Source organism: Polyodon spathula, chromosome 12 (genome assembly GCF_017654505.1).
Source record: "Polyodon spathula isolate WHYD16114869_AA chromosome 12, ASM1765450v1, whole genome shotgun sequence".
NCBI lineage: Eukaryota > Metazoa > Chordata > Actinopteri > Acipenseriformes > Polyodontidae > Polyodon > Polyodon spathula.
In genome coordinates this window covers 11426842-11441171 of record NC_054545.1, presented here as the reverse complement: position 1 = coordinate 11441171, position 14330 = coordinate 11426842, and the positions used below count along the sequence as shown (strand labels likewise).

At 39.0% G+C, this 14330-nt stretch overlaps 1 protein-coding gene across 2 annotated transcripts in view; it reads left to right on the top strand.

The window, feature by feature from the left end:
• The first annotated feature begins 398 nt into the window (after positions 1-398).
• LOC121324178 (chromatin-remodeling ATPase INO80-like) overlaps positions 399-14330 on the top strand; it is a 46967-nt gene continuing 33035 nt past the window's right edge. For both annotated transcript variants that reach the window (XM_041265734.1, XM_041265733.1), the window contains exons 1-14: positions 399-557; positions 3714-3900; positions 4112-4290; positions 4403-4470; positions 4777-4923; positions 5091-5211; positions 5933-6135; positions 6410-6463; positions 6710-6913; positions 8881-9076; positions 10350-10417; positions 10671-10880; positions 11420-11500; positions 12175-12270. In XM_041265734.1, coding sequence (XP_041121668.1) covers positions 3758-3900; positions 4112-4290; positions 4403-4470; positions 4777-4923; positions 5091-5211; positions 5933-6135; positions 6410-6463; positions 6710-6913; positions 8881-9076; positions 10350-10417; positions 10671-10880; positions 11420-11500; positions 12175-12270 — 1770 coding nt within the window. In that variant the 5' untranslated portion in view covers positions 399-557; positions 3714-3757. The remainder of the gene's footprint in view (positions 558-3713; positions 3901-4111; positions 4291-4402; positions 4471-4776; positions 4924-5090; positions 5212-5932; positions 6136-6409; positions 6464-6709; positions 6914-8880; positions 9077-10349; positions 10418-10670; positions 10881-11419; positions 11501-12174; positions 12271-14330) is intronic.

Sequence of the window (14330 nt, the reverse complement as noted above, 5' to 3'; positions counted from 1 at the left end):
TACAACTATAAATCACTAGCCGGCTGCCCAGGCTAATATGTCATATTTAACAACACAGAAACCACATTGCTTCATTTTCCTCGTTTGAACCAAACACCGCGAGAATTATTGCTCAACGAAGTGGTTTTAGATCTGAAATACGTCATCTGCAGTTCGGCAATCTTCGTCGTTTTCAGACTTCACCAATAGATTCCGGATGTTATAGATCTAAGAGGTTACAAATGCATTAATATCAAGATTTACGTTGCTTTTATAATTACATATCATATATTTAGCGTTTCCAGGCTCCGAAATTAAACACCAGTGCCGGGGTGTATTTAAAGCTTGTTTCCCCTCTGTTTGCAACTCTGTGCTTGATTACAAGACCTGTTCCTTGCTCTCTCCTCGCCATGGCGCCGTGTCCCTGCTCTCTCCGTTACTGAAAGTGGCCGCCTCTCTGCTGCTGCCGGCCCAGCGATCACAGATTCGCTCGTTGCCCAGCACCGCCATTTTGGAGACAGAGAGGCGATAGCCGGCAGCAGCTGAGAGAGAGAGAGAAAAGGGGACCGGGGCTTGAGGTGAGCGAGTGTTTATGTGGAGCATGGTGGGGGAGCGAAGGGGAAAGATGGCCGGGAGGGAGAAAGATTGTAAATGCGGGGACGGGAGAGCTGAGGCAGATGGTCTCTGTGTTAGGACGGCAGGAGAAGGGAAAATATCCCGGTTAGGATCCAGGGCCTCGTCGGAAAAACGTGGAGCCCAAAACAGCCCCTAATCCCAGATACCATTCGTATTTAATACTAATGGTGGAGGCCTTAAAGCGACAGGACCTATTTCAATAACACCAGTTTTAAGTACGAAGTTTTAGTGTGCAGGTGAAATGCAATCGTTTGCCATAAGGCCTAAATTTAACCTTACAGCCTGAAATATAAACGGCCTCGGTCAGAGTCACGAAGTTCTTGTTACTTAGTACCCATACTAAATTATTTTCAAGAATCGACGTTAAGTAAATTATAATACATGTTTTAATGTGATTGTGCCAAATGAGTGCATTGAATAGAAAAAAAAAAAAAAAACCTCAATGTGCAGTTTTACAGTTTAAATGTGAACGTACTTTAGTATTGGCCCTTACATAATGGTTTTCAGTAGGGGGCAATTGCTAAGATCTCGAACATAGAAAAGTGACAACTGAATTTATGCTGCAGGTTAAGAATATACTACCAGATTTCTAAGATGCTATACCACTAACCACGCAAACATAGGCAGCCATCTGTAGTTTGGGGATTGGAGATAAATCAAAATTGCACATTGTCACCAATGTAATATTTTGCAGTACCTGTTTTGTATTATGAATGCAGCAGTCACTTTTTCCTCTCAGTTAAACCATAATCAAAGCAGCTTGCAGGCTTTGAAATATATGGTAAATGAGAGAGATTTGGTGGTTTCATGAAGTACTGTAGGAATGCAGATGACCAACTCAGTATTTACCTGTTAAATTCAATATTGCTAATGATTTATGTAATGTTTACCAAGGTTTTAAAAAAAGACGTGTGAAAAGCCATTGGTTCTACATGTACATCGTGTACATTTACTTGCTAGTTTGTAGGTTCATTTAATTTTTTTAAAATGTTGTCAGATGAGTCTGATTTCAGTTTCTTACAACTAGTGTTTTTAAAATCAGTACCTGTTCCACCTTAATGGTCATGTAACTACAGTAAAACAGGTGTTAGTTGGGCACACACAATATAGTGAGGCTGGGAGGAAGTTTTTCGCTGTTATGTACAACTCCAGTACTTGGTAGAGTACAGACTGACCTTGCCTTTTCCACTTAAAAACATCAGTGATTTCTGCAGTCTTGAATACAGAAGCACATGCCAACTGAGTACCAACTATTTTCCCTCAATCATATCAGATCTTCTGCCTTGTCCAGTGAGACTTTAAACCGACCTGCAACAGGGAGATGCATATTTTATAAGAAAGATTATTATTAGCACTGCAAGTGCAGTCAGTCTCCAGTTAACTGGTCCCAGTCTTGGATATGGTCATATGTCATTTGTGTATGACCACAGTCTATAAAATAAACAATTTCATTAGTTGTACTAGGGTTGTCTTGTTACTTGTGAGTTAACATAAATCAATTTGCCTACAAATAGGTGTTTTACACAAAAGTGTGTTCTGTACTACAGGTGGCAGTGTTTCTAATTATGTGACCAACCCTGGTATATTGTCATATTGCAACACTAGGGAATTAGTCAGTAAAAACCAAGGACAATGTATGTTCACAGTATTTTATTACCACATAAAGAAACTATATCATACAGTACTATACCGCTTAAGAACTACAATAAATCTTATTTCCACAAGGCTATTCTATTACAAGAATAATGAAGACAGTTCCTGCCTTTTTTTTTTTTATCCCAGTATGTTCAAAACAGTATTAGGCAATAAAAAGCAGTCATTTTAGGACACAGTATATTTTTTACGAAACAACAATGTAAAATACTGCAATATTAGTACTACAAGGCCAGTCTATGAAAATGTAGTTTGTTGCACTGATAAGTCATTAAAATCAGACATTGGCAAGCCCTAGATGGTAGCGATGATGCTAAATTCTAACACACATTTACTGTGCACATATAAAAGTCTTGCACTTATTATTAATCTGATTTTATTGTGGTGATTTATCCATCCAAGGTTACATGCCAAGTAATAGCTCTGCACTTAATTATTTTACTTACTTTTCTTCATGTGGGAGCACTGACATGAGAAAGATAATGGTAATCATTACTTGTGATGGATGGATCAGCATGCATTTTATAGCTTTCTAAATTCACACAAAGATTAAGCCACATAATAAAGTATTTAATATTAACCCTATCCCTAAATCCACTCCAAGCCACAACCCACAAGTACGTTATATTTCCTTTTCCCCTGATGAATGTTTCCATGCTCAGAAACCAAGTGCTTGCCTGTTCACTGGTGAAGGAACACTGGTCATCGTAACATTCTCTGGGCTTGTGTTGTGTCATGACCATTATTTAGGATAATGTTCTCAATACTTCAAGGCAGAAAAAAACTATTAGCAATTTTCTACACATGCCTGCATATTAGGCCTTATAATCTCCAATATATAAACCTGTGAAAGAGTTTTAATGGAGGTTTAGATACTTATGCCACACAGGTGACAGGTGCCATTCACTTTCATTAAGATTTCAGATCCTGTTATCCAGATATCGAGATTGTACAGTGTTAAACAAATGCCACAAAGTGTCACAGAATGCCAACAGAAACTCAATAAAGGCACAAATAATATAATAGCACAACAAGGGGATGCATCAATTGTACTTGTAATTGAGACAGCTGCCTCCCTCACTAGTATCAAAACCTTAACTTCTTATCAGATGATATCCAATTAGGAGATGTTAATTTTGTACACTTGCAATCACTTAGATACCCAACACATTATTACATAATATCCCTAGACCACACCAGTATTAGAACTTCTGTGAAGAAATACAAAATTTAAATGTATGAAAGTAAAAAAAGGTTCCTTTTCTTAAGTGGGTTCATGCACTTGTCTTTTATTTTTCTGTTATTTCACCCAAAGAGGGTATTAGTGAAATTCCTAATTATTGCATGATTTAAGCACTCCCTCGAAAAAAAAAATGTATAGCGGTTATAATGCTCTGCATTTCTCTAGTCTTGTTTGTGTGGATGAGATTGTATTTTTCTTGCAGCATTGCAGTTTAAAGCCCACACTTGGGTGTGAGAGAAGTGTTCTATGGCCTCAGAGTTAGATGAAGTGGAAGATGGAGGCTGTTCAGAACTGGCGAGACCTCTTCATCTGCAGTATCTGGAACGAGCCCTAAAGCTAGACACCTTCCTACGACAGACTGCAACTTTCTTCAACAGAAATGTCTCAAGGTAAAACTTCAAGACTGCTTGCACCCAGTTTGAACATAAAGACTTTTGCTTTTTTACATATAAGGAAAAGCCAAGATACAAGGTCTGTGCCAGTGGGGGTCTATTAGGCGTACCATGTAAATTGAGGCATGGTACTTGCGCTGTTGGCCTCGATGCATATTCATTTGATTAGGAATTTTGTCCATGACTGCTCAACCCTAATGATTTTCAGTGACGATAGCGATGATGGTTTGGATATGGGTTCATCCTTGGCCCGCTCAGAACCCTGCCCTCTACTGAGAGTCAAAGAGGAGCCCGTGGACCCAGAGGAAGAGGGCGTGGAGCCCTGCGGAGCAGCCGAGTCTGGGGTCTGGCCAGAAACCAGCTCATTCAACGGAGCTCTGCATCAGGGTAGGACAGAGCCTGCTGCTGCACAAGCTGCTACACAGTTCACTGCTTGATACCTCAAATGAATATATAAAGGTTATGCAAAACAAAGCTAATTCTGTTTTCATTTTATCAGCACCAAAAATAGACAAAGGCAGTTTGTACAACTTTTCGAAGCTGAAGAAAAGCAGAAAGTGGCTTAAGGTATTTTAATTGATTTATTTTAGAAGGAAATAATGTAACATAATTCTATTTTGTTGTGAATATTTCAGATAAACATGCATGCAGTTAATTTAACTTCTATAGGTATTTCTTAACTAATATAAATATGTTTTACATCATAACATGCACTATTGCGGACTGTCATATTTATTATTGTATTTAGTAATGTTGATATGGGCATCATTAAACCCAACTGGAAAGAGTTAAAGGTATTTGATCTACAAGGTCAGTGATGCTAAGTTTATATATAATATATAGTGTCTGAGCGTGAGCCGTTATTTTCCTCAGGGTATCTTATTGAGCGACGACACCACAGACTCAGACTCAGATACAGACGAGGAGGACTTCACACTGTCTAAAGAAGAGCTTCAGGACATGCTGAGGTTGCACAGATACAAGAAGCTTCATCAGAACAAGTTCCACACAGACAGAGAGGTAGGGCTACATTCTGCTGCCACTTGTATAAGGGCTCCCTTTTTAGAAAACTTTTTGACATGTGGGAGCAGTGTTCAATAATTCTGTTGACGAATAGCTGTATTGAAGTGTCATACACCTGTTGATATCCTTCCAGCTGTACTAATATGATTGTATTTCTGTTACAGTTGCAGCAGTACCAGTACTACAGTGCAGGGCTTCTTTCCACTCATGACCTATTTTATGAACAGCAGCGCCACCTACTGGGACCCAAGAAAAAGAAAATTAAAGAGGAGAAGAAATTAAAGGGTTGGTGGAGCTGCATCTTACTGCAGACAGATTAGTTGACAGTAGTTAATGTTGTGAAAAACAGGTACTAGATATAATTACAAGTTTCTGGGCTGTCTTTGACCCTACTAAATAACTGTTTTAATTGGTGCCAGTTCTAATTACCTGCCATTGACATGTAATTTAGACTGCAAAAGAGATTATATTAGTAAGCACCAGCACCATCTAGTGCTCAGGAGTATATTGCCAGAAAAAGTTGGTCCAAACTGGCAGATCACTAGATGGATCCAACACTTACTTCTGCAATGATACTTTGGCTTACCCAGTTTATGTTACAAATATATACGTCAAGAAACGAAGAGCCAACTCATAGTTCTTTAACACAGTCGTTGAATTATTACACTAACAACCACTTCAACACTATTAGGAAAAAAAAAAAAAAACTATCCAGTAATGTCCACAGGAACCACTTGAAATTATTGCAAAAAGGTGAATGAAATTCAATTTCAAGTTGCTCACCTTTTATATATACAGTAGGTCCCCAATAGCTTCTTAATGGCTGTCGCTAGCTAACATGGAACCACAGTGTGTTCATAATATCCCGTTGCTGATACAGTTAGCCACCCTGCCCCCAATAATGTCACATGTTTAAATGAACTCTCAGCTGTAACAGTCTCAGCTGTATGTGCCGATTCTTTTGCATGTAGTTTTACCCCCGGCTCTTTTTACTGATGTGTTTTAGCAAAGTTAAAGAAGGTGAAAAAGAAGAGGAAGCGTGACGAGGAGTTCCTCTCTGAGGGACGGCAGTACACCACCAAACTGTTTGCCAAGTTCTCCCACGATGCTCCCCCGCCCCTATCCAAGAAGAAGCACCTAACAGTCGAACAGCTGACGGCACGGCGACGCAAAGTCTGGCTGACTATTGCCAAAAAAGAAAACCCTAAGGTGTGTGTTTCATTTTACAGCAAATTCATAGAGGGAAGACAGATTTTATTTCAAAAGCAGTAGCATCCCCATGCTGGCATTTATAAGGGTATGGCTGGCATTTCTAAATAGACCCTGTTAACATGCTGGGTGTTAAGTTTGTTTGGTTTTAGCCAGGACAGCAGCAACACTGATTCTGTTCATATTAGATACGTTTAAAATGAATGGTGCTTGAGGAGACCCCAGCTTAGTTGTTCACAGCAGTGTGTATCTCTTACATACCATCTTGTTTCAGACATTCAAGCAGAAAGCCTCAGCACGGAACCTTGTCATAACAAATGCCAGAAAGGTAATTTTTCTCTTCTGTACACTATTTAATAATTTGTATGTGTTCAATTAAGATCAAGTACACCTAATCAATCTACCAGTACCTTCGGCTTGTTCAAACCTGGGCTGGTGTAAATACATCTTTACGTGGGGATGAGTCTGGGGACCAGAAGTTTCATCGTAAAACAAAAGAAAGTAGTCTGATATAACAAGAAATGTTACCTTGAAATGTTATTTAGAGAGTGACCCACTGTGTGCTATGCCCTAGCTGGCCCACCAGTGCATGAGGGAGGTGAGACGAGCGGCAATCCAGGCCCAGAAGAACTGCAAGGAAACCCTTCCGCGGGCCCGCCGTCTCAACAAGGAGATGCTGCTGTACTGGAAGAAGTACGAGAAGGTGGAGAAGGAGCATCGCAAGCGGGCTGAGAAGGAGGCTCTGGAACAGAGAAAGCTCGACGAGGAGATGAGGGAGGTAGGTACCACCTCAGCACAGTCCCAGGTCCGAGAAAACAACGGTGTGCAGCAGGAGAGGGTTAGGGCTAGGCTGATTTAAATCTTAAGCTCAGAATTCCAATTCTGTCAGCTGGCCCGGCCCTTAAAAGCCTGGCCTGTCTTTCTACACCTACGCCAATATGCCTTACTTTCAACTAAACAGGATGTTCAGGCTCAAAACATGTCACTGGCTGCAAAGCAAAAAACCTACTATTATGGAAAACAGCTGATTGGTTAATGATGGTAAAGAAGGCTTTGAAGGGTTGGTTACAATTTTACTCTCCATGTGAAATGACATAGGGAGTGTAACCCTACCTAAAATTAGACATGTAATACGTGTGGCTTTTTAAAAATGTCACAACAGGTATTATTTATACAGTGGATTATACAGTTAACCTCTTCAACTCCAGATGCAAAAATGAATGTGCACATATTATATAGTTAGCAAAATATATAGAGTAAAATAAACGTTAAACATACATAACAGAAATATTCAAGTTTTTTTTTAATGTAAAGTGTGTACAAATTACGCACACACTATATAAAAGGAATACAAAAAACATGTTTTGTTTGTGAATTGAAATACTATGTATATACTTTACATTGTTGATGGTTTGCTGCAGTATCTCCAACTCTTCACAGATAGATAGGCATTTTTTTTCAGTTGGATAATAGTCACCTGATGATTTCAGTCTCTCCTTATTGACTTCAAAACACATATCACATTACTAACACTGCCTTAGGGTATTGTGACAGAAAGAGAAGGGATCTGAGCTGCAAATAAGGGGACACAGCCGGAGCTCTGTGTTTTTGTTTGTTTATTTGTGTAGCAGATGACTAGCGAGTTGGGAGCTGCAGCCATGGAGCCAGCACGGACCCCAGAGACTAGCACTGCAGAGCACAGTACAGCCCATGCACCTGTGGATTACTGTACAGTGCTATTATTTTGTGAAACGTTTTTTTTTGGGACTGAAAACCTGCCATTTTACCCCTATAGCAGCAATGGTAAAAAGGTTTAAAAAAAATAACACAATAATTATTCATTAAAAACAGACTATTTTGGTAATTATAAGACTGTTTTGACATTCACTTTGTCATGAACACCACTCACCACCTGACAGGCATGTATACAAAGACGTCAGATTGAAAAATAAAACTGAATTGACAGCAAACCTTGACGTACGCAGGCACAGCGTGGTACTGCAAGTGCTCTTTCATTTGACAGACATGCATACGTTCTGGAGCTGGTTAAGTGCTAGTAGACACCCTGTTTTTCTGATAACATTTGGTCCAAATCTCATTATACATTAAAATTAAAGCTGTGACATTATATGCAACGACAGTACATTATAGGAAAAATCAGTAAAAGTTAATACCGCGTTGCAGTGAACAAAGCTGTTTTTGTATGGGCCTTGCTTGTGTTTAACGAGTGACAGACACAAGTGTTATACTAGGTTGTTTTTTTTTTTAACTTTACATTAGTGATTTACACTCAGTGTGTGCATATTCAATTCTTTTAGAACATCTGCTGCATTTCGGACTGAGCCAGAGGAGTGTTCATTGTTCAGTATAGAGCATGCCATCTGAAACTTCCACTTGATAATGAATTCCAGGTCTATTATTCTAAATACAATGTTAACAATCCTCAGGTACGTTCTTAAACCAAAGTGTATTGTGAAGGCACAACATAGTTAATATATGTGTAAGGTCCACCAGGCATATTTCTGGTAATATTATACCTGCTGCAGTGGTGGAGAAATTTTGCATCATAGTGCAATGCCGACTTAGGTGAGTGAACTTAGTGCAAAAAGGAATGCTTCAGTGCCAGGTATGGGTCAGTTTTACTAACTTATTGACAAATGACCTGTTGTAATAACTATCCAGTACATACTGTAGTAATATAGCTGCTGTAAATTGAAATGTAAGGCTCTGCATTTTTCTTCCCAGGCCAAGAGACAACAGCGAAAGCTAAACTTCCTGATCACCCAGACCGAACTGTACGCCCATTTCATGAGCCGCAAGCACAACGCAGAGAGTGATGGGATACAGGATGAGATCTTGATGAAACTGGACGACAGCTCAGCGCACCGCCAGATTGATATTGGTGGAGGCGTAATGGTTAATGTCAGCCACGAGGACTACGGTACTTCTTTATTTGTGTGTTTGCTATGCACTGCAGAGAGTGGATATCCCTGGGGACATAATGGAGACGCATGTCAGGCATCAGATATCCTGTTCCTTGGTCTTTGATACTTTCTTGTTTTCATGTTAATTGTGGTGGAAGGATGTGTCCAAGGTTTGGGGGAAATATACTCATTTTTTTTGTCTTAAACAACAGAAAACAACAGATACAAGATAAAGAGTGTTGCTTTGTCGTATTTTGGGTCTGAATGTATCGGATGTGACCATGAGGGAAGCTTAAAAAAAAAAAAAAAAAAACTTAGTAAACTGGGTGCTTGAAACTGTTTAATGTCTGTTGTATTTAGTTCTGCCATTGTTTGTATCATAAAAAATGAGTGTCAAGTTTAGGGTGAAGTTACACCTGAGTGACTGTAGAGGGCAGCTTTGCTACTTGGAACCAGAGAATAAACTGGCATTGCTCTCCATGCCTCAGCTTTGAGTGCCCTTGTAATGTCTAAAGCGATTTCCTCTTCATCGGCTCCAATTGTGTGCTGTAAATAGCTGGCAGTGTTGACTTTGCATTGTATTGCTGTTAACAGCTGCTCAATGGCTCGGTGCTCAGCTGTCATGTGCAGCTAACAGGTTCGTTTCCCAGGCTGGCTCTTTTTCTAATCAATGAACTCCTCTTAAGATTAAAGTTGCATTGTTAGATATGCAGAGAGGGGCAGCTTCTCCTAATTTATAACTTCATTGTTGATACTCAATGTGCACCCAGCCCACAGTCTGTTTTCATTTTAGAGAATTTCTTTCACTTTTTATATGCTTGAGTCCTAATGAGCTTTACGAAGATGTGGTATGAATCATTAATGTACAGCAGCAACAAGAAGCCTTTGTTTTACTGGTACTTGTTAGTTTGATTTGATTTACTAGTATATTTTGTTAGGTATTTAATGCATTTGGAAGAAAATGGTCCAGGTTTCGAAACTCTTAAAAAAAAAAAAAAAAAAGTTTGTGCTTGTGAATTTAAATCTCATGGCATTGGATACGGCCCTCTCTCAAGCAGAGGCAATGTTGTGATATGTACAACAGTCCACAGGGGGCAAACTCATTTCACAAGTGACTTTAGCCAGACTCAAACCTGACAGGCTGCAGACCTATAGAAGACACCTGTCGTATTTTTCTTGTATTTTCAGTATGTCTTTGTCAACTTTGAATGTTAAAAAAGGCTACGTTTTGAAGACTTGGCTCTGGGTTGAGTTTCTTGGGATCAACAGTGTAATGTTCTTGTTTTCCAGACAGTAACTATTACAAGTCTGAGGCTCTGAAGAATGCAAAGGAGGCCTTCCAGATCCACCAAGCTAGAGTGAGTATGAACTCCCTTGAAATGAACTTAATACTCAACAAACCATTCTTACAACCCATACAATGTGCCAATGAACTGTGAAAGCAACAGATGAGTTACTGTAGCCCACAGAAACCTTCAGCACTGGATAAGACACACGTTTCCATTCAGACAAGAGCAATGCATTGTGGCCTCCGGCAGCAACTCACTTTAATCATTTGGCCTTTGAAGATCATTGAATAACCCACCTCCTCTGTCTCCTTGTCTGATTTAGACGCGGCTGTTCGATGAAGAGGCGAAGGACAGCCGCTGTGCTTCTGTGCAAGCTGCTAGTGATGCCAGTTCTTGTTTTGGAGAGAGCTACAGCCTGGCTAACCCATCAATCCGCGCAGGAGAGGATATTCCTCAGCCCACCATCTTCCACGGCAAGCTGAAGGGCTACCAGCTGAAGGGCATGAACTGGCTTGCAAATCTCTATGAACAGGTGACTGTGCTGGACACAATACACAGGCCTGGACCATGGCTGTCAATTAACTATATTATGACAGATGTTGTCAAGAAACATAAGTTGAAACATATGTTGAAACTTAGCACTGAATTTCCTGTTTTGAAGTTGCATTTAGAAATAAAATATTGCTTATTTGTGCCCGGGCTAGCTTCAGGAAGAATTCCTTCTAATTCCTTCATACCGGTCTTCATGTTAATCCACATATATTGAGCTATTACAGTAGTGTTTATTAATACAATGTCTTTCTAATCAGATACATGTACAATGTCTAATTAGTAAAAACAAAAGACATAAGAAAACACTTATGTACTTGCTACAGTACTTTATATATCAGAACACATCAACAATGTACAGCCACTGACTTGCTTATATGTTTTCGAAACTAATTCTTATGTTACTCAAAGTGATGTTAAATGTGGTGTAAATCAGTTGTATGAATGATAAATGCGAGTGGTATTAATCAGAGTTTGATAACCTAAGTGGTATTGTTTTGATTTGTGTTTATTGTTCTACAGGGTATCAATGGAATCCTTGCTGATGAAATGGGGTTGGGTAAAACTGTGCAGAGTATTGCTCTTTTGGCTCATCTCGCTGAGGTGAGAGGTCTGGGTGTTTACAGACTACTGTTTTTTAACAGTGGATGGTGTCTATTAGACACAGCGTTTAATCGATTATTGATGGCCATTACTTTTATTTTTTAAGCCTCATTTAAACATGCATTGATCGATTAGGAACCTCTAGCTGCTTGCTGCCCAGGTCTTTCTTGGTATGTTTTTAAACAAAATCTCTTCCGTTTGTATATAGTTTGTGATGTCGTTATCTAAAGAAGAAAATAATAGTAGTTTTCTCAATGCACATACTCTGCTATATTACTATGTATAATAATCATAGTTTTCTCAATGCACATACTCTGTTATATTACTATGTATAATAATATATAGTCATATTTGAGGGTTTTTCTGAAGAGTCCAGAATATTATTATTATTTATTATTTTGGATAATAAAGGATCCTTAATGCATCGATTATGGCTCATTATTATCTGCATAATGTTAGGATTTTGGTGACAGATTGCACCTCTGGTCTCTAGTTTTCTACTGAACTTCCAGTAACTGGCATTCTGGTATGTGGCTTCAGAAATGCAGAATAATAACTGTTAAACCTGAAGGAAATACTTTTGAGTATGCTGTTTAAAGATCAGTGCTTCCTGTTTTTTCCCCATTTGCCACCTGCTTTCTGAGGAATTGCTGTTTTTTTCTCTCCTCTTTCAGCGAGACAACATCTGGGGTCCATTTTTAATCATATCTCCCGCTTCCACCCTGAACAACTGGCACCAAGAGTTCACCAGATTTGTTCCGAAATTCAAGGTAACGTTGTTGCACAGGAAACGAAAAGAAAAACAGCTTTTTGCTATAATGGAAAAGCTGCATTGTTTATGAGTTTAACTGTAGAACATGAGGGTTGGTGTAGTACTGTATGATAAAGACAACTTGGAATCCACAGGAAAAAATGTACACTCCAAAAAAGCTTGAGCAGAAGGACAAAACATTATTTTATTTTGTCAGTATGAGTGGATTTATTTCTGCTTTATTTACTTTTTTATGTTTTGTGCTCTTCCACTTAGGGAAAGTTACTGTACTTTAAATAAGTCAATTTATTCAGTTAATTACGTGGTGTGCAGGAACGATGCTTGTATAGCATCTGGTTATGCAAAAAGTGACATAAATAGCTACCTGTGTATCCAAAAACTAGGTGTAAATGTGTGTTTAATAAAAGCTGGTATGCTGTAGTCGACTTGCAATACATAATCATATTTCAATTTTCCAGAATAAGTATGCACCGGCAAGCTGACATATACCCTCTAGGGGTAGGGGTAAAATAAACAAAAAAACTAAATTGAACAGTCATAGTGATGGATTATGATAGTCTAGTTATTGCAAAAGCAGTTAGGTAAAAACAAATTTATTTTTTTGTAGAAGGAAAAAAATATATAATGATAATATAAATAAAGCCTGAAAAAAAAAAAAAAATATATATATATATATATGTGTGTGTGTGTGTGTGTGTGTGTGTGTGTGTGTATATATGTATATAGGCAGGTTCATGTCAGATAAAAACGGTTTAATAGCCTGCTAATCCCAGACTGGGTACAGAACAGAATATCTCAGAGCTGACCACTAGGTGGCAGTACTTTACTATTAATGTGATAAATATGCAGTCTTGTTGGTAGTGCTGTTGCCTAGGGCTGAGCGACTGAGGAACTTTTCGAAATGCTTTGTGATGTTGAGAGACAGTGGGCAGCCCGGTTTAACTGTCTCCTGTTCCCCAATGTCTCCATGTGAGTTCCCAATGCGTCTGCACGGCTCATATGAGTTACCGCAGTGGTTGTTACTAGGAACCACCACTAAATCCTTAGATACAGATAACTGAGTCCTGACACGGATTTGTATTAATAATCTGCTTAGTCTCCTAACCTCTCCTACTGCAATGGCCCTCCCAAGGGATTCCTCCTGGATAATGATAAAGACACACTCCTGTATTGCAAGCACTATATTCCAGGGGCCACACACTCTAGCTTATGAAGCTGCCTAGGAAGCTGTTGCAGCAGGTTGTTCTCTTGGTAAAAATGGACTTTCTTATGCTAAACTGCTGTGTACACAAAGTTACATGTGTGTGTGTGTGATCAGTAAACAGAAACATATCTTTATAGGTGTCTTTGGTAAAACAATCTAAAACTAAATCCAAACAAGACAGGACTCATTTTGTAACCAATCTGTAAAGCATAATTGGAGAATCTTGGTCTGTTCAAAGGTTTTCATATTAGAGGAGTGAAAGCTGTGCTTGATTTGTCATGTTTCAATTTTGCGAATCTACCAGGGACTGTAGGTGGTAATGCACGGGTGATACCGTCTGTGTGCGTGTGCGTGTGCGTGTGCGTGTGCGTGTGTGTTACTGGTAGGCTTCCACATTCATATATAATAGCTAAACGTTGCTATTACCATTTAGAGCTGTATTCAGAAATAAGAGTATTAATGCTCACTTAAGTGAAAAACTATCATCTTGGTACATTGAAGTAACCTCCAACACTCAGTTGTTTTTCTGAGTAAAGCTGTTAGACACTTCTTGATTGTGTCACCTTCAATAGAACCTACTTGCTCAATTAGAAAGGCAAACTAACATACTGAATGAATTTACAGCTCTGAGAACAGTTTAAACATTTACGCCTGGTTTCGCAAACTCTGATTAGCACTAATTGTGGACTACCTAATGTAACTTTATAGGTAAGAAGGTTCAAGGGTCTATTAAACCAGTACTAGTAGAAGTAAAGTCCAAACTTGACATCCCTCCTGGTAGGTTACAGTTTCATCCAAAATTTCTGTAAGTTTTCCATTGAGTAATTCCCCACTGTCTGCAGAAAACCCGGTAG